This window comes from Callospermophilus lateralis, chromosome 1 (genome assembly GCF_048772815.1).
Source record: "Callospermophilus lateralis isolate mCalLat2 chromosome 1, mCalLat2.hap1, whole genome shotgun sequence".
In the NCBI taxonomy this organism is placed as follows: Eukaryota; Metazoa; Chordata; class Mammalia; order Rodentia; family Sciuridae; genus Callospermophilus; species Callospermophilus lateralis.
The window spans coordinates 172416245-172443292 of NC_135305.1; the positions used below are offsets into that span (position 1 = coordinate 172416245).

Genomic DNA, 27048 nt, shown 5'->3' on the forward strand with positions numbered 1-27048 from the left:
AAGAGCTATTGGCAAGTAATCACAAGGTGCTAAAGATGTATCCCTACCAGAGTTTCTCTTTGATTAAAAATCCATGCAAGAAGAAATGACTGTATCACATTTATTATGACAAATCCTTGTAGCACAATAGTCACATCCAATGTTAAAGTTAGTGAAAATATATGGTAGAGCGGTATTAATGAAAAGTGAGTATTCTAAAAGTTACTACCAAGTATTTCACAAAAAGGGAAGATTCCAAACTATGTGCATACTACTGTTGAGGTTTTTTTATCTATAGGTCTTTGTTACGTAATAGGAAATGGGGTTTAAAGTAAAAGAAACATTTCTGTTTTAACAGCATGAAAATCAACCCAAATACACAAGTCTGAAGGCTGCTGATCTCAAATAGGTTTGGTCATAAAAGAGTACCACCTGATGAGAGGTAAAGGTGAGGATCATTTTAGAATCAGTCAACAAACCCCTGGAGCATAGCACCGTCACTCAAAGAAGACTCCAGGTGCTATGGTTTTGATCTTGAACACCTCCAAAGGCTGATGTATTAAAGGCTTGGTCACTAAACTGTGACATTGCTGTAAGCAGGTAAAACCTTTAAAAGGTGAGGGTCTAAGGGCTGGGAATACAGCTCAGTGGTAGAGTGCTTGCCTAGCAAATTTAAGGCCCTGGGTTTGATCGTCACCAAAAGACAGATGGATGGATGGATGGATGGATGGATGGATGGATGGATGGATGGATGGATGGATGGATCTATTGGGAAGAAGTTGGGATCTATTGGGAAGAAGTTATCTCATTAAGGGAGTGCCAATGAAGGGAATAGTAGACCCTCTCAATGGCTTCCCAGCTACTATGGGTAAGCAACTTCCTTTACCACTCACCACCACCAAGATGCAATGTCTACTCATGGGCGCAGAACAACAGAGGAATCTCTGAAACTATGCACCAAATTAACCTTTCTCCTTATAAGTTGATTGGCTTGGGCCTTTTGTCACAGTATCAGACAACTGACTAACTCAACAGATGAACGGACCATGTAAGACACATTTTTTAATCCCAGCAACTTAACCTTGTGATTGAATTAGTTTCTGCATTGAAACAGAAGAAAAAAAATTATGCATACATTAGATGCTTATTCCAGCTACATTCTGGCAATATTAAAAGTTCACAATCCAGTAAAAAAGCTCCCCATAATTTTATTTATTTTGTTTATTCGTGGCAGTATTAGGCAAGCACTAACCCTGAGCCACATTCTTAGGCCCCTTCCATTGTGTCTCAATAAGTTGCTAAGGCTGGTCACGGACTTGTGAACCTCCTGTCTCAGCCTCCCAAGTTGCTGGGATTAAAAACATGTGTCACTATGGCTGGCCCTCCCTTAACTTGTTACACTACCACCAAGACTACCTTGCCAAGAAAAGTAGAAAGACTTCAACTTAATAATTTCAACAAGGACCAACAAAGTGGTACCCATACCAATGATATTTTATTTGTCAAAAGAAAATTCTACAAAAGGAAGCTTAACAATATCTGGAGGGAAAGACAGAGTGTTCCTCTGTTTTATATCAGCAGAAAGTGGGTTTTGTGAACCAAATCAGATACAATAAATGAGTACATTTTGTCAGGTTACAAAGTAAGACCTGCAGCCTTTAAGGACATCCACAGCATTTGGGAATCTGTTAGGCACATAGTGGGCCAGGTATACTTTCCCTCCCAACATTTAAATTAATCACATCCTCCCGCCTGCCACACTTGCTCCAGGCCTCTCCCCAAGAAGTCAGTTTCAAAGGTGAGAGAAAAATCATCATTTCAAATTTACAACCAGGAAAAAAAAAAAGAAAGATGTTTGACTTTGATCCATCACAGATATGAAAAATATATACTTAGATATAACTCTCTGTGTGCCTTCTGTAGACCCACTAAACTTATAGATTAATGAATATAAGGATTTATGTAATGTCAAAGTAAATATTGACCTTATCTCTGCCTGGGTCAATATTTACGGCTTTGCCCAATAAATCTCCATGTTCATTTTCACACTGAGTCAATATCAGTTCATTAATTTCTGCATGGTTCGTATCAGCGTTTTATAAAATTTGAATTGCCGGTGAAAACATCCACCTAAAAAAAAAAAAAAAAAAAAAAAAACAACTAGATACAGCCAATTAAAGAGAGAAAAAGGCTTTTGCTTTCCCTCTGGCTTCCCTCTTAAGCTGGGCACAGTGGCACAAACCTGTAATCCCAGTGGCTTGGGAGGCAGAAGGACTGACAGTTCAAAGCTAGCCCTAACCCTGAGAAAGGCCCTCTGCAATTTAGTGAGACCCTTTCACAAAATAAAAACATTTTAAAAGGCCTGGGGATGTGGCTCAGAAGATAAGTGCCTCTGGGTTCAATCCCTGGTACCACCCCCCCAAAATTATATACATTTTACAAACACACACACATTTATAAAAACTATAAATACATGGGGGCTGGGGTTGTAGCTCAGTGGTAGAGCGCTTGCCTAGCATGTGTGAGGCACTGGGTTCGATCCTCAGCACCACATAAAAATGAATAAATAAATAAGCAAATAAAGGTATTGTGTCCATGTACAACTAAAAATTTGTTCACTATAAATACATATTTTATTTTATATATTAATAAAATGAAATATATTATGTATTTTTAAAAATAATATATATAAGTTTCCATATTATGGACATATTGGTAATAAGAAACTTGATTCTTGATACACTTTCATAAAATATTAAACAATTTTAGAAATAAGAATGTAAAGATGCAATACATCTCACTTCTCAATAATACCCCCACAATTAACTTCGGTGACCAGTCTCCAAAATTCTCGACTGTATTCATGAACAGGACCATTTACCCATATTATCTTAACTCCTCCTCTAGCTCGACTTACTTCGTTTTGGTGGCTGTTAGGTAAGCGTTTCACCATAAGGATGTACTATAAATACCCAAATCCCTCCTGATGGTCATTTAGATTGCTCAACACAGTGCCACTTAGGGGACATGCACAAGTATATCTAAAAGATAAATCCCTAAAAGCAGAAGCGCTGGACGAAAGACTATCAATATTTAATTTTTTCACAGATGTTACCAAAAAGCCCTCCAAAAAGGCTTCATCAAAATTCTCAGCCTTCCATTCGCTGGTGTTTCAAAAGCTCCATTACCACTGCATCATCACAGACCCAAAGCACTTGATACCAACGCCACATTGGACAATAGTTCATCCTCCTACCCATCAGCATTGGTGAACTTTACAAACGCTTATAAAACTAGCTCCAGGAGTAGCAAGGATTCAAATTCAGCTTGGAAGAAGGAAGGGAAAAAAATACCTGAGCTGAGAAAACAACTTCTTTCAAATGGTAAGAAAAAAAAAAGGCAAAGTGGCCCAGTACTGAAACAAGTTCAAGGTCCCCAAAGCCAATGTTGGCACATTTTTTTTTTCTTTTATATACAGAAAGCCCTGACGACTATGGGATCATGTGATTTTTTATTTTTTTTGACTCATTCTTTTTATCCCTATTAACACAGATCGAACACAAAAGAAGAAGAATACCAACAAGAAGACAGTTTGTTCTACAATATGTTCCCTAGTTTGAGGGCCTCCTATCCCCAAAACATCGAGATAGGAACACGGATCGAGGAAGATTAATTACAGACAAAGGTACTACTCAAAGAACGAACGACGAGACTCAAGAACACAAGATGGGCAGAACACTACACCGCATCTTAATTGGTTCAAGTCCAAACTGTACAACTATCCCACACTCCTGTTCCCTTTCACTCATTTTAAATTAAATGCAGTGCCATCTTCAGTCACCCTCGGGGATTAGGCTAGACTATTCCTTTTACTTTCTCTTCCACATACAAGCAGTAATAAATCCCCATGGGGTATGATTAGTTCTCAACATTCTTCTTCTCACACTTTTCCTCCCTCCAACCAATCCTCAAACGGTGCTCTCACCCCAAAGCAACAGTTGTCCATTAAATCCATTCATAACTCCCTAATACCTCCGGAAAGAAATCCTAGGTCCCTGGAATACTGCAACCCTCTCCATATCCCAAATCCAATATTCTGCATCAATCCCTTAACTTTTCTTGGCCTGCTACATGCTCTGGATATACTAAGCCACTTCCAGTTCCCTCGTCACCATCCGAGCGTTTCAGGTCTCAAAGGCCCATGAGCCTCCTTATCCACCCTTAAAGGTAGAGATCTGGCAGAAGCAATTCTGCAAAGTAGCTGCTCTGGTACCTCTTGTGATAGCACACCTGGCAGAGAATAAGCAGTTAACAACCATGACAAACAAGTAACTCTGACTTACAAAGTGTCATCGGATTAATATGGACGTGGAGAGAAGTTGGAAAGTGAAATATAAAGGAGACTCGGAAGAGATTGATCAAGGAGGGCCAAGATAGCTTTGGGGCTGGGATGGTCAAAAGTGAATGCAAGGCTGATCTCTCCCCAGGGGTGTGGCTCTATCAGAGCAGAAGAAGTCTACTTCAAAGAAGAGAAGGTCTCCAGGGAATGAATCCCTTAAGAGACTTCGAAGGAGGCTTCAGGAGAGGTGCAAATAATCTGACAATATTAACATTAAACCTTGGGGACTCTGCCATGCCTTCCATTCTTCTAATGACAAAGGCAGACATCTGCAGGCATGCATATTTTGATTTACCCTGCACAGAATTTACCTATTCTTAAAAATAGGTATGGAAATGAAATTTTAAGGAATTTAATTATATCTTTAAGTTCACCAGGGGAGCTTGCTACTTGAAGGGATCCAACAGGGAAAGCTTTTGTGAATCACCCTCTACTGTATCAGAAGCTCATGGCAGGACCTCCCACCCCCCCAAAGTGAGTGCCTCAGCACAGACTGTCAAGATCTTCATCCATCTGTCCATCCCTCTGTCCATTTGAAAATTGTGCCCCGAATAGCCACAAAAGGAGATATTCTGACACAGCAGGAGAAGCCAGGTATCCTAAACTATAACCATTGTCCTCAAAGATTCTACATTTATCAGGAGCAATGATACACACACCTGCATCTTGCTACAATACAAGATGTTCACATGAACACATAGTGGGGTGGCATATAATTGACAGGCCGGGTGCAAGCCAAAAATTATACCATGTGCTGACATACATCAAATCCTCCAAGTCATCCCATCATGTGTGTCCATTTATCTCCCAATGATAGCTGAGCAAGTCATCGACCCCAGGACCATGCATGTCCCCTGGTTTAGGAAGGAATGCCTCTTTCGCCACTTGACCTTCATCTAACCCCAATGCCAGAACTTTTTTGCAAAGAGTTGTGGTCAATACATGCTTCAATTTTAGATTCTTCTAATGATGTCTTGATTAAGTTTCTATTTTATTTTATTTATTTTTATTTCTTGGTACTAGGGATTGAGCCGAGGGGTGCTCTACCCCTAAGATACATCCCCAGCCCTTTCTAATTTTTTTTCTTTTTGAAACAGGAACTGGCTAAGTTACCAAGACTGGTCTCAAACACGCCTCAGCCTCCCAAGTTGCTGGGATTACAGGCCTGCACCACCACACCTGCCTGACTTTATAGTTCTTTAAACACAGAAGGAACATGAGATGTAGAGTATTAAAGATGTGGGGGGAAATGGGGTGGCGGAGACCACACCTGTTTTTCTCTAAGTATCTGAGGGAGAAGAGAGAAAACTGCTTTATAAAATTGCCTTGAATTTCCAGTTGGCTTGTCCCAGATTTGTATCTCATTCCTCTTTCCGGCAACAGTGACGTACCCAACATGTGTTACTTTTCGTGTAATAATTACAGAAGTTCTGGGAAAACTCCAAAAATTCATGAGCTGTCATCACTTCAAGTCACAGAGAAAAAGTATCTACATCTTAGCTGGGTAAAATGAACAGAAGAGAAATTGACTTAATATTCCCAATGAGATATGTTTTTAAACTATTGTATTTTTTTCCTGATGTCATTCTACATGAAATATATTAAAGGATCATTCCCTTTGATTCCCCCTCTGTGTTAGCATATGAAAAAAGAAATCCAAAGATATATAAATCAATCTTGAAATTATACTCCTATTACTAAGAGTTAACAATAATATCTTCTTATCTACCTGATGGATGATTTTTTTCTCCCACTGAGCTGATATTATGATCCCTTTATACAGGAGACTAAATTAAGAAGCACAAAGGTAACCCACATAGATGACCATGACAGAACAGAACAGGTTCTGCCATCCAGAGTGCCCTCTGCTAAAGGTACAGGTGTTCACAAAGGAATACTTGGATAAGACTATGAAAGCAAAGTTTTTTGACATTTCAAAGATAAGTAGATGTCTCCATTATCTAAAGTGACACAGGGGAAATGAAATCGCTAGGCTCGTCCTAAAGTGAGAAGTGAAGTGTTATCCCAATATTAACGAACTATGGGTGATATGGAAGATGTCCCAAAACCAAGCCATCCACGATCAGGACTTCATGCAATTATCTGTCAGATCTGGGAGGAATGTCATCAGAATAACAGAGTCAACATCAATCAAGCTTCACTCCACACAAAGGTGACTTAAGCAGCAGAACACTATAACCCAAACCAGGCAACACCACTGGTCACCTTGACCCATTCCCCAAAACACCACCCTCTTCACTGGCCTTCCCTGCTCCCAAGTCCATCCCAACAGAAGGATCACCAGAATCCACTGGGAATGCTGTGGAAAAGGCTCAACACAAATGGGGAAACTGAGGCTGCGAGCAATTAGGTGTCCTTCCAAAATCCTAATTGATAAAAACTGAGATTCCATAAATCCCAACTAGACAATTCTTGTGAATAACAGCTGAATGAATCTTGGGTACTAGCTCTCAGTATTACCTAGTAATTGACCCACTGTCAATCATGACTGCCCAAAGAGAATTCAATGAACAACTTCAACAGCAGCCAAGTCGTGTAACAGTGTCAGCAATAGGTACTTACTGATAATGTTAAACTCAACCCCACAACAACCCTATGAGGGAAGTCTTTTAATTGTTCCTCATTTCACAGATGGGAAACCTGAAACATCGAGCAACTACATGTACTTGCAGAATCTTAACTGATAAAACAGTGGTCTCTCTATATGAATACAAAATTTATACTCTCAGGGCTGGGATATAGCTCAGTTGGAAGAACACTTGCCTACCATGGACAAAGCCCTGGATTCAATCCCCAGCATCACCAACCAACCAACCAACCAACAAACCAAACCATACTCTCACACACCACACCCACCAAAGCCACCCAAGACAGTATCGTAGGAGAAACCAAATGAAATCAGAGAATAAGACAGGAAAATAAAGTATGGATCATTAATCCAATCTTTCAGAATGGCCTGCTTCAGCTTAGCTAAATCTAAGAACATTTCCCCCAGCAAAGAGCCTGACTTCATTGGTCAGTCTTATTTGCCAAGCAACATTTATACCTTGAAATTCACATGTGCAACTATTAATCCTACATCGGGGTGTGCTATAGTTCTAAGGTGTTGAACTGCCAATAAATAACAGGCTCCAACTCTTCCTGCCCTTTCTTTATTGGCCAAGTGTCTCTGATGGACCCCACATCTTCCTGATGTGGGAATCAGTACCACCATCACTTTGGCATGTGACAACCACTGGAACCGTGGAATTCCCAGCAAGCACCATCTCACCCATGATGATCGAATACAAGTTAAGCATCCCTGACTCAAAAATTTAAACATCTCCATGATCCAAAACTGAGAACCAACATGATGCAACAAGTAAAAATTCCATAATGACCTTGTGACATAGCCCAGTCAAAACACGGACACAGTAAAAATGTCGTATAAAATCAGCCTCAAGCTGTCTATATAAGGTTCCTATGAATCAAATGAATTTCATGCTCAGTCCTGGTTCTCAATCCCAAGACATTTCATTTTATATATGCAAATATTGCAAAACCTGAAATCACCAGGCATGGTGGCGCTCTCCTGTAATCCCAGTAGTTTGGGAGGCTGAGGCAGGAGGATCTCGAGTTCAAAGCGAGCCTCAGTAAAAGCGAGGCGCTAAGTAACTCAGCAAGACCCTGTCTCTAAATAAAATACAAAAATGGGCTGGGGATGTGGCTCAGTGGTTGAGTGCTGCTGAATTCAACCCCTGGTAAACTGTCCCCCCAAAAAAAACCCTGAAATACTCCCAAACATTTTTGATAACAATATATGGATATGAATCTGTACCATTATCTGATGTCTCACTCTCCTTATTTTCTCTATTACACCTAACAAACCAGCTCATAGCCTCTGAAGGACTCCTCAAATCACTATACTAATCTGAATTCAGAGGGAAAATATCAATTAAAACAAGAGTTGACAAGCGGTGGCCTGTGAACCCTATCTAACCAGAAACAGCCTGCGAAGAAAGAATGCTTTATTGTAGTTCTAAATGGTTTGGTGGAAAAGTTGAAAGAACAGGACTTCCCGACACAGACAAATCCTACAAAACTCAAAATCATAAAGTTTTATCTGAACACAGCCGTGTACTCTCTGTGGCTGCTCTGACCCCATAACAGCCAATCTGAGTAGCTGAAACTCAGACCATGTGACCCGAAAAGCCCAAGATGTATCTTTTCAGAAAAAGTGTGCCAGTGCCTCAACTTATGCCACCGGCAAACGAGGTACCCACATTCCAGGCACTGTGCATTCCACGGGGACCAAACAGAGGCTGTTTAAGCCCACCCAAGGAAGGACATCAATCATGCCTCCATTCCAAAGATAACATCGCTTATGTCCATTCTTAACTGAGAATGAGAGAAGTTTTAGGCCTTTCCTTTCTTTGCCTCAATGGCAATTGGAGATGCTGATGGGATATAACTTCCAATTTCCTGAGTAACAGCATTATCATTCTAAATTGACGAACTGTAAATAGCAGGCCACTTTACACTTCTTCCTGACTGATATCAGAGCCACAAAGAACAAAATGATAAATTTTCTTCGGGTTTCGTGGCATGAAGCGCGCGCTCTCCCGCTCTCCCTCTTTCTCTTTCTCTCTCTCTCTCTCTCTCTCTCTCTCTCTCTCTCTATATATATATATATATATATATATATATATATATATATATATATATATAAAATATAATATAATATAATATATATATAATATTGGCCTTCATCTCCCAATTTCCTTCATTTATCAGAAATGGTGACAAAAAGGCTCTAATTAGATAATTCTAATCACAAAGAACTGGATGTGATGGAAGACTTCAGAATCACTATCTGCTAGGAGCAAAACAAAACAGATAGGCTTTTCTCCCTGTAGGGGCAGGAGATTTATCAATAGACAAAAGGATGCAAAAAGCCAATAGATAAGGTGTAATTAAAGATCAGACCTATAAATTTTACACTGACACAAATTTAACAGGATTTGCAGTCGGAAATTCAGAATTTAAAACCAGAGCATTCACGATGAAAGGAGAGCTTTCGGCTCTATATGCAACAACATTGCATAATGCATAGATTTATTATTAAGACTAATACTCTATGACTTTCAGCTCCTTCATATAAGCAATCCGAATTATTCAGTGTCAAAGTAATTTCCAAAGTGGTCTCTCTTCCTCAAGTATTCTTCCTTAATTAGCTATAATCCATTTTCTGTATATTTTTGAGCTTTGCAATCTCTTTATGAAATCACAATTCACCAGTCACATTTTGGTTAACTGTGGGGACCCTGCTGCAAAAATGTCTTCATATGGTATATCTCTATTCCCTCCACCTTAAAATGAAAGAAAATTATTTCCAATATAATTGTCAACACAGCTATAATAAGGATCACTCATTTCACTGGCTCAACGGCTAATAGTCAAAATATAAACGAAAACTACTGCAGTCTACGGAACTACAATAAATTCCACAAACAAGACTGATTCGAAAATAAAGTTGCATTTCTCCGCTTAGTTTTGGATATCTAATGCTTTGTAATACTTAGCAGAAGTTTAAGCAGCTGAAGACCAGCCTTACAATTTGTGGTCTCCAAAAATCACAGCCACCAAAGAAACAGAAAAGAAAATGTGAGTCTTCAGGAAAGTCACAAGTTAGGTACAATAACTCATGAACGAGTTCAGAAATAAATGCAAATTGAGGGAGAAAAGAAGTGGGAAAGATTAACAACCTTGAGAAAAACAGGTTTGAATAGTTTCAACTTCACTAGTAGTGAACTATAAAAGGGTGCAATAAACAGAACTCAGGTGTGAACGTGATACAAGCACAATTTTGAGCCAGACTTGACCGGGTGCCTATAGTGCCAATCCCAACAGCATGACTTACCCGAGTAGGCCCAGTATGGGTCCCCTGAAGCCTTGCGTCTGCGGATCTGCACTGAGCTGCTGTGTCTGCTGTCATGCAGGGTCCCGACGTAGCCTTCCGTCAACGCTGCAAGAGGGAGAGGAGACCCACAGTGAGACAAAGTCATCACCCCACCACTTACAGGGGGGTCTCATGAACAGATCTGGGAGACTTCAGAGAAACAAAGACCTTGGGAATGACCAAACAGAACCTCATTTTACAGAAAACAAACAAACAAAAAAACACTTGCAGGAGAATCCACAAATTATCATGACTACTGCTCATATAACAGCTTACCATGAGCCCTTCACTTTGTAGCAAAGAGCACAGGACATTAAGTCCTTTGTATGCACTATCTTTTTTGGTCTGCAAAACACCACCCTGTGGTGTTTTGAGCCAACTAAAGTTTCAAGAAGTGGTGGTAAATGTCACTCGCCCAAGGTCAGATAAATAGTAGAACTGGAATCTATGGCTTTGGTTCTACTTACATCAATAAGCCCAGGTCCCCTGGCCTAATTGATCTTCACAGAGCTGGGGCTCATTCTACTTGTTTTATAAGTAGAGGAAAAAAACTCACATACTGGTCCCAGGACCCATAGGTAAGCATGCAGACCAGGGTATCAGGGCCTATACCACCCAAAGAAAGCACAGCGTGACATGAGAATGACTCCCGTGGTGAATACCCGTGTTCCACACCCTTGGGCCCACAAATAGTTACCTGCAGTACTGAGCCCCCAAAACAAGAAGCCCCCGCAACAATCTCAGAAAAGAAACACCGCTTAATGATGTATTTTTTGGAAAACTCGAAATGAATCCGATCCGTCAAGCAAAAGCAAAAATATTCAACCCCATTATGGAGAGTTCCCATCTGCCTGCTCCTGCGTTCAAAGACCCTTCTCCCAGCCTCTTCATGGATGCAAATTTCTCTTGTTGTGAATCCACACCTGAATGCACTGATATATTAGATGAGAAATATCACAGGTGCCCAGAATCCAAAATGAAACAGAATTATACTCCAACAATACCCACCACCTGACGATGTTAATATTCAAATCCACCCAAACAAAATCAAGTGCTTTGCAAAAGTAAAAGAAAATGGGGAGAGGAATCTGTATATTCAATTTAAGATGAAGAGAGCCACAGGAAAGCACAATACATTTTCCATTCCAAATTCGTCAATAATAATAATATTATGATGTAGCTTTGATGAGGATGTGACAGGCTGGAACAGAAAAATCAGGAAAAAGAAGTACTTTGTGCTTCCACTTCAAGTGCACAGACAAGCTTTAACACAAGTAATGCCTGAGCAGAGAGATTCTGTAGAGTATGATGAGTCCTTTAGAGGAAAGGGGGAATCTGATTAACCCCCAACCATAGCCAAACAGCAATCCTAGTATCCCCATATTTATTTACTGGTCCTGATTAAATTACTACCCATCCAAAAAATAATGAAGGCTTAGGTAACCATCATCCAATTCATCCTATGATTCTAGAGAATTGAACCCTTCAGAGCCCCAGGAAGTTGGTCAATCTGAGCTTCTAGAGGTCAAAAGTACAGTCTCACCATCTAGTCCCCTAAGCCATTAACCCTCCACAAAAGAAAACTAAATTATTAATCATTAGCATTATTTATGTTCTTTGCATATGGGGAAACTTTATTTGCCTATTTACTCTGCTTTAAGTAAGTTCTGTCAAATAACTCTTACTCGTTGTGTCAACACAAAATGAGTAAAAACGACAATGCTTTTTAAATGCCTATAAAGAAATGCCTATAAAGAAATAACATTTCTTAAGTGGCCCTAGATTTAGACTGAGGCCAAGAGACCACACCAACATGTAAGTTTAACCACAGTAACTGAGCTCTGGCTGGGTGCAGAAGCACCTGCAGCCAATTAATATTAGATTGCAAACAATTAATGGGTAACCAGCCAACCAGGTGACTGACTAAGCTGTTAAATTCTTGATTTTTCCTCTGTCTCACATTCATTTCCCTACAAATGCCATCGGATCACATGTTGGTTGGAGTTCTCAGAACCCACTCAATCCACAAATCATATTTGGTTTTGTTCAAATAAACTGCTAAATTCAATTGACCTAAGGATGTTCCTTTTAACACAACACAGTAGAAATTTACTACACAGTCCCCTCATTTGCAATAATAAACCTAAGTGGGTATTACAGATTGGACAGCCACTCCCCGTCATCACCAATCTTGCCAGCTCTAGCGATAGACTTTGTTTGGTTTCAGCCTGTCAATCACTATATCATCTCTCTGTTCCCACAGATGCATCCTGGCCTAGGGATATCAGCCAATCAGAGATTCTTCTTTCCTTCTGGAGGTGTTATAACATTAGCCCAGAGTGGCCAAGAATCAAGTAAGTGGCCAAGGATCAAGTAAGGTATCAAAAGAGGAGATAAAAAATGAAACCAAGTCAGAGGAGGCAAACCCATAGATGAACTCTCTTGATATGTCTATGACCTGGACAAAGGCAATTTAAAGCCAGCCCTATCTATCTGTGGCTTTATAGCTTCATGAACCAATTACCTGTTCAAGTGTCTTTTTCTCTTTCATTTTTATCATGCAAAAGATACCCCAGTGAGACCCACAGTGTCTTTTAAACAGTTGCTGCAACTTCTGATTGCCAATTTCTCCATTCATAAAGGGCCATTGTTAGAATAGTGGTCTGAACTGCTTTTAACCAAAAAAGCCAGGTGTGGTGGCACATGCCTGTTACCCCAGCAGCTTAGGAGGCTGAAGCAGAAGGATCCCAGGTTCAAAACCAGCCTCAGCAACTTAGCAAGGTCCTAAGCAACTTAGCAAGAGCCTGTCTCAAATTTTTTAAAAATATTTTTTTAAAGAGCTGTGGATGCAGCTCAGTAATTGAGCACTCCTGAGTTCAATCCCTTGTATCAAAAGGGGAGGGGAAAAAACACAAAACTATACCTTGGAATTTGGATTTAATTGGTCTGGGGTGGAGCTAAGACACCAGTTTGTTTGTTTGTTTGTTTGTTTGTTTGTTTGTTTGTTTTTGTTTTTTTTAAGACAGGGTGTTGCTATGTAGCTGAGGCTGGCCCCAAGTTCCTGCCTCAGTCTTCTGGGTAGCTGGGGTTGTGGAAATGAGCCACTGTTCCTGCCTCTGTGTGATTCTATATTGAAGCCTGAGATAAAAACCAGCAAATGTCCCAATGGAGCTGGGCCTAAGGTCGCCCTTATCTCTGACATTCCCAACTCTTGTCCTCAAGGTCTGTAACTTCACAGCCAAAGGCTTCACACTGATACAGGGTTGGCAGAGCACAGGGGAGCTGGCCTGCTGCAGAACTGACCAAAACATGGCACCAATTTCAAAATTCAGACAAACAAATCCAAACTGAGCAAGAACAGCCCACATCTCCAGGCCCCTGGCTTATGTCAGGACCTGTATCCCCACAGCCTTGAACAAGTCTGCATTGAGGCCATCAGGTTTGAGGTCCCACCCTTAACCGGCTCCCGAAGCAAACTAAATTATTAATGCAAAAGCAAATACACAAAGATATATCCAGGTGAAAGAAACAGAGAAGTTGACACTCAATACCCGCAATACCTTCCAAGTGACATAGGGAACATGGATCTGAGCTGAGCAGCAGAAACTGCCTGTCTAAAGATGGGTCTCTTGGGACAAAACAGGAGCTGCGGTGGTACCGAACACAGCCCAGCTGACAAGTAGTAACAGGAGAGCTGAGGGCCACCCCAAGGGAGATGGTCCCCTTGTCTTGCTCACTCTCCCTCAAAGTACTGAAGTACAAGGTATGTTTCACATAGCCAGGGCAGCTCGGGCAGGAAAACTTGCTTCTGAAAGCCATATTGCATGGGTTCTGAAGGGCTCAAGGGACCCAGGAAAAGCGCATGTGTTTCCTGGACTACTGCTAAACACCCCCAGAATGGAGCTCCCCCACATACTGGGTGTTCATGAATAGTGAGTGAATGAATGAATGACAGAAAGGTCCAAGATGACTACTCTGGCAGGTAGAGGATGTAACAGTGTGTGTATGTGTATGTGTATGTGTATGTGTATGTGTATGTGAATGTGTATGTGTATGTGTATGTGTGTGTGTATGTGAATGTGTATGTGTATGTGAATGTGTATGTGTATGTGTGTGCATACATAACAAAAACGCCACCTTCTCCTTCAGAAAGATCTGAAGCAGGAACCATCCCTACTACCTAATAACCAAACCCTCAGGGAGGCCATGCAGAAAGGAACAGTGTAGCCAAGGACTCTATCACTTGGCACCAGATTTGTTTTGTTCAACACATAAATTATTCATTAAAGGTGACTATATTTAGTTTTCCCTTTTATTACATCTGTCAGTAATGTGTGATTACTTACCCCAACCCCCAATAAAAACATCATCATGTATTACTGGATTGCTGCATAAATTAAAACAAAATTTTAAGTTCTCTCCTCAATGCACTTCAGTTAATAATAACGTGATTCTAAAAAAATAACAATTTTCTAGAAACTATTATTTGAAAAGCAGTCAAAAATGTATATAGAGTATATTAAACAACTTCATATTGTATTGGCAAGGAACAGAAGATTTGCAAATAGAAACAGTCTGTGGTTCCCAAGTAAAGCTACAGAGTCAGCACACCAAATTCAATCAATTTTAATACTCTTTGTACCCTCCTAAGCTCAAACAGCCAACCGATGGCGGCATGGCAATGATATGGTATGGCTATGAATCATGCTATTGATTTTCAATATCTTCTGTGCAGAAAATTAAATTATGCAAATACATGCCTTTACGAATCCTTACCTTAATGTGAAATTGCATAGTTGCTTATGTCAGCAACTTAATTACACAATTAAAAATGGAGCATGCTTATGAAAATATGTAGCTTCACTTCAGAACAGAAAATAAGCGTAAATCTGCCTATGGTTATCATAGGAGGGAGGACTGGGTTATGCAAACACATTATTCGACCAGGTTCTACAGCACCAAACCACTACAGTTTATGGAGCTAAATTCATTTGTCAAAGGAAAGCCCAGGAGGACTTTTTATCATGTTATAACATTGCAACTTACTGGAAGAACAGTTATATATGGAGATATATACACAGCTGTATATCTCTTCAAAGTGGTCAATTCTAGTATTATTTGAGCCCCACCCCCACCCCACCACACACACACCCTTGGTGGGTGACAAACCAGAGCATAAGGAATTTTGAACTTAAAGTTGCCTTTGAGGATTGGATCATGTGCAGGGAAGAATCCAGCCACTCCCATCCTCCAGGAGAATCTAGGTCTCTGAATTTCAACAAGATGAAAGCGGAGATTTCAAAACCAATAGTATTAACTAGCCAGGGATGCTTACATCTCCCTCAGCAAGAGGAATCTTAAGTCAACCTGGTTGCTAGGCAGAGACTTAAATGAGTGACAGGTATTTTCATCAGGGAGTTTTCAGAAACTCCATCTCCTCTCAGAACTTCTATGGAGTCTACCTCATTTCCAGCCTGAAGCGAAAAAGATAAAAATGTTTCCAGCCCCAAAGGCCCAATCCTTTCCTATAAAAATATCCTCAGAGTTACCTACTACTGAAGATATCAACGCAACCGCTTCCTATGTGCATGATTTAATTTCCCACAGCTACCGGACATAGTTTATAAGAATAAATGTTTTTATTCTGGGAATATTAAAGCAGATGTGTAACCCATCTGCCTTAACTGGATCTTCAGGAGAATTCTGTGTAGTCAGTGTTCTCAGTGTTTCACAGATATTTTGACTTGGAGGTAGGTGGGTTGGGGGGGACTTCAAGCTGTGTTAACTCTTGATATTTTGCAGGAAACCTTTTTCCATCTAAGAGCCTTGCCCCTTTGGGCATATTAAATAATGTTCTTGACATACAGTTCTTAGGTTTTCCCATCAGAAAGAAGCAAGAATCACTGAGTCCAGATCAGATAATAATAAAGTCACTACATGGGAGTTGAAAACGTTTTTCTTCCATAGCGGAAATTAGAGAATACAATGCCCTACTTTCTTTTGACAAAGGCGGCCCATTTCTACGTGCATTTGTATACGGGAATGGGAATAGAAGTCCAAGATGTCCACCAAGAAAAGAAGCCAAGGGGCCACCAAGGATTTCAAAAGAACCACTCACTGTAGTCCTTCATCATCCTGGACAGACCCACAACATCCACTTGATCTCTGCTGTCTTGATCTTCCTTGGGGAAAAGTGGGCACACGGCACAAGTTATACACAGGTGAAGGCAGATAAACAGGACATCCCAAAGTTCCTTCTACAACTTGACTGGACATCTTGGGCCCAAAGCCAACTACAGCAGTAATACATGAAGTTATTTCCACTTCACCCCATAGCCACTTCTAGATCATTCCACAGGATGAAGAGCTGGGCGGAATGATTCAACTCCCAACCAAACCGGAAAACAGCAGAACACAGAAATGTTGAGGCCCCTGTGCCAGAATGTAGAATTACTCAGGATGATGGACAGGTCACACTCACATAAGGAGTTTTCTTTCTTCCTCCAGAGTCACTGCCAAAAAATGAGCCCACTAAAAATAAGCAATAGGCACTTTCATTTTCGAGTCCAGAATACAGATTTTCAGAATGGCAGACAAGCAGTGAAGCAGGCTGTTTATATCTATTATAACTGCTCATACAACAAACAAATGAAAGATCCCTCAAGGACGGCAAAATCTGCATTCAAGCACAATTTTCTCCATATTTTTAAAGAGCATTTAAGAACACGAAATCCCACACAATAGTCTGAAATGAATATATCTTTACCTTTTTTTTTGTGCCTACAAGAGGCAAAAGGATCAAATTATAGTTAAAAGTAATTAAATATTCCAATCAGCCTCTCATTTCCTTTGTGCCTGTGTTTCAATTAATTTTGTTAAAAACGTACTTGGTGAGTGTCCCAAATAGTAGGATCAAGAAGTGTGTTCTTCTACAACTACTGCATTACAAATGGTCCTCCTAGCTGTTTGTGATACTGAGTTAACCTCAAATACAACAGATAATATTACAGTAGATTGCCTATTTTATCATATTCAAATGTCTCTATTGTCTCAACTAAGAAAATTTTTTCATCATCTAAAGTGATAAAGAGATCTAATATAGAGCCATGATTTCTTTCTTTCTTTCTTTTTTGTTTTGTTTTTAAGATAAGTAAAATGAATTACCAAAACTCAGAGGCAAGGGGAAAAGGAATCAGACAGCAAGGTTGTATCCCAAGGGGCAAAAGAAACACAAACTGCCCTTGTAAAAATGAGTTGTCAGGTGGGAGAGCAAAATACTGTTTCTCTTGTGAGTTTATTAAAAAATAATGTAGACCCAAAAAGGTAGAACCCATTTTTTAAAGAAATAAGGACTAAAAAGGGACCCCCACACACAAAAAAAAGAAAAATCCATCCCTCTGCTATTAACTCTCATAGTTTAAAAACTTCAGAAATTAAACACACACACACACACACACACACACACACACACACACACTTTCCAACAGGTCTAGAAAAAGCACACTTAGAAAATTGATTTATAATGAATGGGCTCATTATACATTTGTAAAGAAACTGAAAATATCTTTCTTTCATAGAGAAAACATCTTTAAAAAGAAAAAAAAAATGCCCCCAGCTTCTAAAAACTGTATAACATTGCATAGAAATATAACAACCCCGTCGAGCATAGTGGCACTCGCCTGTAATCCAAGGGACTAGGGCATCTGAGGCAGGAGGATTGCCAAGTTTAAGGCCAGCCTCAACCAGTTAGCAAGTACCTACACAACTTAAAAAACCCAGTCTCAAAATTTAAAAAAGTCTGGGGATGTAGTTTGTGGTAAAGTGCCCTTGGTTTCAACTGAGTATTCTAAGTAGGTAGGTGGGTAGGTAGATAGACACACAGACAGACCCACACAGAGACAGTCTGTTTTTATCCTGTGGTTTGCAATGAATCAAGTCTCTTGATTCTGTTATTTATCCAGAAATTGAAGCTTGTTCACGGGGAGCATTGTGGAAATGTCCCGGGCTGTGGATAGGTACTTCCAGTTTGACAACTGCAGCATCTCTTTCAACATCTGAAAAATGTGGGGGATCCAGCCCAGAGATTGCATGGCCACCATACTGAACATAACCATGCATCAGATGTTTTATCCTCTGTGTGTGTGTGTGTGTGTGTGTGTGTGTGTGTGTGTGTACAAGCAGGTAGAATTTCCAAAGTAGGAAAAGGCAGGAGAGAAACCGAATGTCATCTTTGTTTGGGGATTTTCTTTTTTTTGTGAGTGGATATGGGGGGGAGGGGGTGTGCTGGGGATTGAACCCAGGAGCACCTAACCACTAGCCACATCCCCAGCCCTTTTTATGTTTTTTTATTTTTTGAGTCAGGGTCTCCCAAATTTGCTTAGGGCCTAAGTTGCTGTGGCTGGCCTTGAACTTGCAATCTTCCTGCCTCAGCCTCCCCAGTCACTAGGATTACAGGCATGCATCATCAAGCCCAGTTTGTCTTCTATTTTTTAATGGGAGATCTGGACCTTATTCCCAATTAGCAACAAAATGCTACATGAATTTTCTCTGTAGAGAAGAGCCAAGAATTTCCAACTGGCCCCTATCTTCACCCAGTCCCAGTTGATCAATTATATTTCTTAAATAGTCTACTTATGGCCCTCTGAGCATGCCCCCGTGGCCTGGCACAATCGTAATTTATTTACTAAGTCAATTACTGCCCATGGGTTGAGTACTGTTAAAAGTATAATCAATATACCGGCTCATGTAATTCTTCCAATAATCCTAGTTTACGTACAACATTCGAAAAAGATATGTTACTTGCCCAAGAACACAGAGACCTGAGCCAGGTATTACTCTACAGACTGTAGAGTTAACACTATTACAATCTTTTTAAATTTACTTTTTATTTGTGTGTGTGTGTGTGTGTGTGTGTGTATTGCTGGGGATGGAACCCAGGGCCTCACACATGATAAGCAAGTGTTCCACCACTGAGCCACACCTCTGGCCTTTTACAGATATTGATCACAAAACTGAAATTTTCACATTCACAAAAAGTCTTTTGAGTTAATAGCTTCTCTACTTGCTCAAAGGTAAATAACATCACAAGTAAGTTCCTACATAAGCCTCAGACAACTAAAAATAGAAGAATTTCAAAAGAAGGAAGCTGTCTAGACAACTCCTCCTACCAAAGGGAATTGTCAAAGATAAAAAAGCAAATTCCCAATACTAGGAGGAGAAAAATAAAAAATAATGATTTTTTTTCTACCATGTTGTTGGGGATCTCCAATTACAACTAGGCAAACATTGGTTATTGGTCTACCAAAAAAAAAAAAAAAAAGCCACTTCCATACCAAGTGGAAATACATATTGTTAATACTTGGGGAAGGAAACACAAAAGTGATATATGGATTAATATATTCTCATCTTTCATACTCTCTTGCATAAAAGGTGTAACTGACTACCAGATATATTTTTTTATTCTTAAGAAATGAACATTAACTTGGGTCTTTTATAGAGTCCAGTCAACACACACACACACACACACACACACACACACACACACACATATTCTATGTGAAATATTGAAATACAATCAGTATTTTTTAAAAGGACAAAGAGTAGACAAAGAAATCCTACTTAAAAGTGGCTGGGCAACCATTTGCTGACCTCATCACATCCACCAACTCCACCAAAATACAACAGCACCAAGCAGGTGATCCACAACTCCAGAACTCGGAGCAGGTAAGTGCAATGGTTTGAAAAATTTCCCCAAATTTCATGTTCTGGAGCCGTAAGACCCCCATCTATTCATTAATGTTATTTGGAGCTGGGAAGTAACACCTATGGGAAATGACTGGGTCATGAGGGCTTTGCCATCATGGACAGATTAACCCATTCATGGATTAACAAGTTAGGGAGGAGGACTTTGTTATAAAAGCCAGCTGTGTCTGGCATGCTTGCTCTGTATCTTACCACATGACGTGCTTCCACCGTGTTACAAATCAAGGTGACCTTCAACAGAATCCAGGGCAATGTCTTTGAGCTTTCCAGCCTCCACTAATTAAGTTAAATAAACCTCTATTCTTTACAAACCATCCAGTCTGTGGTATTCAGTTACAGCAACAGAAAACAGTCAAAGACAGTAACTTTCACAATAATACAAATATCCACAGAGATAATCCCCAACCATGGTAAATTGTAGGTATAAGCCTAGGCCCTACATTTGGGGATCAAATACAGAAGGAACTCCATTCACATCCCTTCTAGTCAATTCTGAGACCTGTGACCTCCAGGGCTAGGTTGGAGACATTCTTTAAATTCTATCTGAGCTGTCATTCAGTTGACTGACTATTCCCCAGACATCTGACGATTGGTCAACAAGTTTCTATTCTCCCTCCACACTTAAGTAGTTAAAGAGAGTTTTTGTGGAGTCTGGGGTCTCTCCGTAGTAGTATGCTACTATATCGAGCCTCTATCCATACCTACTTACACACCCTCCTGCCCTCTAGGGCCTTAACTTATAAACCTGGTGAACAGAATGCAAAAATGGAATGAAACAAATGGCACAGGTGGGGGAGGAATATAATTGGAGAGAATGATCAGGGAAGGAGATGTTTTAGTGGAGAGCACTGGCAGGGAGGGAGGGTGGACTGGGGAACAGCCTACATAAGGATGTAAAAACGGAGTAAAATGTGGCCTAAGGAGGCTGGTCTGGTGGAAGCTTCTCAGCTGGGGAGCTAGAAGGGGGAAATAGAGGAAGAAGAAGGGCAGGATCCCCCAGGACCTCAGGGGAGACTGGGGAGCTCAATGGTGGCAGCCAATGTGGTCTCGTGTATCATATCCTTTAAAACAGCTGTATTGAGATATAATGGGTTTTAGTGTAATTACGGAGTTGTGCGACCATTACCATAATCTAATTTTAGAGCATTTTTACCCATGTATGCTTTTAAAACATGACTCTGAAGTGCAGGGAACAGATTGGAGGAAAGCTGGTGGGAGTCAAAGCTAAAGCTGATCTCCCTAGCCCCCGGGGAAGAGGGGGGTCAGGACAGAAAATTTACTAAGTGTATTCTTGCACTTGTGCAAAGCAAGTCGGAGACATTCTCCCAGAAGCTAAATGTTGGAGAGCAAACATTTTACCCTAATATGTACATTTTCTGTTGTTTTCTACGAACATCACTTTGACCATTTTCACTTGAATTAAGAACCATCTAGAAATGAGTTGCTAGCCAGGTGCAGTGGCACGTGCCTATAATCCCAGTGAGTCAGGAGGCTGAGTCAGGAGGATCACAAGTTCAAAGATGAGCTTGTGCAACTTGGCAAGACACTAGGCTGTAGCTCTTCGGTACAGCATCCCTGGGTTCAGTTCTCCAGAAGGGGTGGGGGGGGTTGCTTATGCAATAGCAATTTAAAAGATAGCAGTTATGAGAGTCAAAGCAGATACAATTATTTACCAATACAATAAGGAAAAGAAAGAAGCAAGAATGATCTTTCTCACTATATTCTGTCAGAGCTACATACTGCATAAAACTACATGTCTGCAATATCATGTAAAAAATGATGATGATAATAAGCGCCTGACTGTATGATCCTTGGAAAGGAACTGATTTACTGGTATTTCAGAGGGACCCTAGAGGGAGATTTTTTAAAAACTCATTTTATGTTTAAGCAGGAATGAAAGCATGGCCTCAACCCCATCTCTCCCAGAAATGGCTCTGGAGAAGAAGAAAACAAAGTCTCCCACAAGTAGTGGTGAGCAACTGGAACAGAAGGCAACTTGGACAAAGGCCAATTGATAAATGAAATCAAAGGTAATTCATCTCTACACAATGATGAAGATTTGTCTTTAGCAACTGTTGAAGATCATCTATAATCATGCAAATGCACCCAGGGATAAACGTGCTAGGCACTGATAGGGAGATAAATGACTAAATGCTCCTCCTTCCTTTGGAGTCCCCCTGGAGGATTCTCTGCCTCCTGAAACCCTGAAAAACAGGCCATGGGATGGCCTTCTTTGATTCAATCCCTGACACCTGTCCCTGGCGTTTAAAAGAAAAATAATAATAACCCTCGGAACTGGGTTAGTATTGCCCAGGCAACCACTTTAATGCTACTAGCCAGAATATCCCAGGGCTACAAGTTCATTTTTTGTTATCTCCATTTTTATTGTTAGATTTGCTTCCATTCCAGCAAGAGTGAGGTGGGCTTTGTTCTCTTCAATTGCAGCAAAGAAATCATCAGAAGAAATATCTTGCATTTTTTGCTTTGCTTGAAGAGGAGTTATTAACTTGAAATAACACAATACAAGTCTCGAGGAAAATAATTTAAGAGGGCTATTACGATCTTAAATAAAACGATTTAATTAAAAAATCCTAACCACATAAAAATTTTCACCAGATCACATCAAGATGGCTAAAGCACTTATCTCTAAGTCTATTTAGATAGCTCTAAAAGCAATTTCTTAAATAATTATAAGGGGGGGAGGGGAATTCCCCGTTTTTAGAAAAAGGGCTATTTCACCAAACGTCCTTTTCCTGATGAAGAAAGGGCAGCAATTAAATAAGCAAGGTTTGTTTCTTTTTCCTTCCTTGGTTCTGCTTCTTCTAAAATCTTCTCAGGCTCGGACCAATTACATTACGAGACCCATCAAGAGTCAAATGGAAAAGCCGTTTTATGACTTTAGAGAGCTCAACTCCAAAATTGAAAGTTTCAGTTCAATATCTCCTCCCCCCGCCCTCGATACCTATTTATATACAAGAAGCATAGTGAAATCAATTTCAGGGAGACTTTTCTACTCTAAATTTAAATTCTTTTTATGACTGGAAGTCAGTCAGACATGGGACGGGAGGGGAAATAAAGAGACAGTGTTATCCTATTGGTTTAAAATAAATATTCAGGCAACTTTTATATGTCTTTCGGGGGGGTGGGGGGTGGGGCTCAGTATCAGGCAAAATTGAATGAAGCCAACTCCTCATTTGATTTTGCACAGCCGATAAGAAGGATGTAGCATATGCAGTTGAATATTCTGGAACAAATTGGTCCAACACGTGGGCTAAGACTACAGGGCCCTGGGTGACAGAGATTCTGAGTGGATGGTGAAAAATAAACACTCCTTTAAAATTTTACTTACAAAGGTCTATTCAACAGATCAGCTCTTAAATATCACCTCTGCATACTTGGCAAGGGAGTATTAAGTGAAGAGCCAGGGAGGTCCCAGAAGCAAAGAGAAACCATGGGGTTTTTCTTTCCTGCTGGTGTGTTCAAGGTTTGGTTAATCCATCCTTTGTTATTTAACACAATGGAACCCAAAACTGGAGAAAACCTTCTGCTGATTTTAGATCTTGTAGAGCCCCTGGATGATATCTGAGGTTTATTCAGGAACTAGTGCTATAGAAAAAGCAAAAAAAAAAAAAAAAAAAGAAAAAGAAAACACAGTATGAGAAACGTATTGGGAACTTTAATTTTTTAAGGGTGATACTCTAACCAGGAAGTTCTTATTAAAATAATTCACCCAAAATGAAGAGAGACTCAATTCCAGCACAAAACAGTGGAAGGAACAGAGAAATGGGATTGAAGATACTGGGCCAGAAGGAAGGTTTTTTTAACATATGTTTGGGGAAGAAATACAGATTTTTTTTTTTTTAACTCCATCTCAATGTCAAAGAAGTACATCCATTCCTAAAATTTCTCTTGCATACACTGCTTAAATTTCTAAAATTAATAAAGATGCCAGGAACAAATAAGATTTCTTTTGCAATTACTGTGGAACAGGAGGGACAGTGCTGGGATTCCTTTAACTAGATTACCTCAGGCTGACATCAGCAGAATGTCACTCCCAGGTTCAAAACCAAGCAAACACAAGTCAAAGTGGTGCCCACCTGTGATTCGAGCCCACTCTGGAGGCTGAGGCAGGAGGATTAGAGTTCAAAGACAGCCTCAGCAATGTAGGTGGCCCTAGGCAATTTAGCAAGACCTTGTCTTAAAATAAATATAAAAAAGGCTGGGGATGTGGCTCAGTGGTTAAGTGCCCCTGGGTTCAATCCCCAATCCCCCCTTCCCCCCAAAAAAGGCAACCAAGGTCTAAGTCCCTTGCCAAAACACTTAGTATGCGAAAGGAATTCAAACCCAGACACTACACAGATAGAGAAAAGAAAATAAATCTCCACTGATGATCCACTATGAATGGTATAAATCTAGGGATTTTTTTTTTTTCAAATAAACATACACAAAGACCTAAACGTAAAATTCCAAAGCAACATATTCGGACCAAATTTAACAAAGTGACCTTTAAACCAGAAAGCTCCTGGATGATACTAACGTGATATATTCTGTCTCAAGGATTCCACTAAGGCACTTAGATGCCCAACCCTATGTCCCAGAAGAAACAGACTGTGCTTTTGATCATCCTTTTAAGTGATTTCACACAGTAAAGTCCCTCTAGTTGCACCAAAAGATACTGTAATAAAAGTGATAATTCCTGCAAATTATTACAAGGCTCACAAAGAGAATCCTAACACCATAACCGACACAGGAGGCATGACAATATCAACTAGCTGCAGAGAACTCAAGACTCAGGAAGGGAATATTCCACACTGACAGATGTTCACACAGTCACTGAGACCTGGGGATAAGAGGAATCTCTAGTACCCCACCATCCCAAACAGAACCCCTGGCCACGTGGGCTTAAGAAAACACGCAAGACTAAACAAGGAAAGGAGGCGAAATGTCCCTACAGGATTTCATTTTGATTATGTGTTAAAGTGATATATTGGATATATATATACTGGATCACATAAAATAAATTAATAATTTCATCTGTTTCTTTTTACTTTTTGATGACTGCTCCTAGGAAAGTTAAAAGCAGCTGATGGTGGTAGCACTATAATCCCAGAAGCTTAGAAGGCTGAGGCAGAAGGATCCCAAGTTCAAAGCCAGCCTCAGCAACCTAGTAAGACCGGGTCCCAAAATTTTAAAAAAAGGTGGTGGGGGATGTGGCTCAGTGGTTGAGCATCCCTGGGTTCAATCTCTACTACAAAAATAAAAAATAAAGAAAGAAAAGAAAAGTTAAACACATCTGTGCAGCTTGTTCACATTAGGTTTCTATTGGAAAGCACTAGAAAAAAAGTTAGGAAAGCAGTGGAAGAAAGAAACCACCCTTTCCTAATCTAATGTGTCTAAAAACCTGTTGCTCTAAATCCTGGAGTGGCACCAGGGAAGCCAGCTAGCAATGCCACCAGTTGGTGACATACTTCTACTTGTGTTCCTGTCCTAGAAAACAGCTCTTTGGTCAAACTGTTCCTCTCCACTTACTCTATTCCCACAAATTAGGAGAACTATGTAGCCAAGTGGTGTATCCCTGGGTTAGCATCCGAAACTTAAGGGTATCCACCAGGAGCTCTACAGGTCTTGAAGAACACAGGAACAATAGGAAAGGGGTCTGCAGTTTTTCAGAGGGAGCCAAATTAAGGGGGCACACAACAAATTTTAAAAAATTCCAATTTAGATATTACTATTTCCTTCCCCCCCACACACACACTTTTTTTTTGGGGGGGGGGGGGGCACCAGGGATAGAACCCAGGGGCACTTAACCACTGAGGCCCATCCCCAGCCCTTTTTATGTTTTATTTTGAGACAGATTCTCACTACATTGCTTAGTCCTCAATAGTTTCGGAGGCTGTCTTTGAACTCATGATTCTCCTGTCTCAGCCCCCAAGCTGCTGGGATTGCCGGCACATGCCACCACACCAGTCCTACACACTAGTATTTCTGAAAAGCATAACCAAACGGATCCATATGTTCAACCCAGAAATATAGTGCTCCAAGCAATGACCATGAGCACCTCCCAGGTAACATGATTTTAGGATCTTTCCCCTGAATTTTAAAGTTACTTTCTGCATTATGTGATATGCAAACACAAGTTTAAAAAAATAATAATAAGATTTGTTTTTGTACTGAGGATTGAACCCAGGGGTGTTCTATCACGGAGCAACATCCCGTCCATTTTTTTACTTTTTGCTTTGAGAGAGGGTCCCACTAAATTGCCCAGGCCTTCTGGACCCTGCGATCCTCCTGGCTCAGCCTCCCAAGTGATTGGGATTACAGGTGTGACAGGTGTGCATCACCAGTCCTGGCCACAGCAAACCTTTAATAAGACCAGGCATTTCTGGGGGTGTCCAATTCACACATGACTGCACATCTCATTGTCAACTTTATACCTTCATGTCTTGTTCTCAGAGAAAGTTCTTATGGGCACAGAGTCCCAAATACCCAAATGACTAGTATAAAGTGCTACTGGCAGCTAGGTGCAGTGGTACACCCCTGTAATCACACCTACTCGGGAGGCTGAAGCAGAAGGATCCCAAGTTCCAGGTCAGTCTCGGCAACATAGCAAGAACCAGAATAGAAATAAAATTTCTATTGAGGCTCCAGAGTACATTTTCTAACAAACTTCTGATCAGACGCAAGTAGTCCACAAACCACATTCCAAGCAATGTTCATTGGCTCAATTATTGACAATGTAGGGAAGATATTGCTAAAGGAAGACAAAGAAAGGGAAAATCTTCAAAAATATTTTTTAATAAGCCCTGTTATATGTCGTGTTTGCCAAAAGCCTGGAGATAAAAAGTTTGTCTTTTGCTTTTCTTCTTGGTCTAGGTTTTGAAGGTCACAGAATTCGCAGCAGATGTGGCCTGGTTTGAACTATAAAGGTCTGCATGGCTAATAACAGTTA

At 40.3% G+C, this 27048-nt stretch overlaps 1 protein-coding gene across 3 annotated transcripts in view; it reads right to left on the minus strand.

Moving 5' to 3' along the window:
• The window catches only part of Ptprg (protein tyrosine phosphatase receptor type G), a 713787-nt gene that overhangs the window by 527337 nt on the left and 159402 nt on the right, over positions 1-27048 (minus strand). For all 3 annotated transcript variants that reach the window (XM_076870736.1, XM_076870676.1, XM_076870809.1), the window contains exon 2: positions 10299-10403. In XM_076870736.1, coding sequence (XP_076726851.1) covers positions 10299-10403 — 105 coding nt within the window. The remainder of the gene's footprint in view (positions 1-10298; positions 10404-27048) is intronic.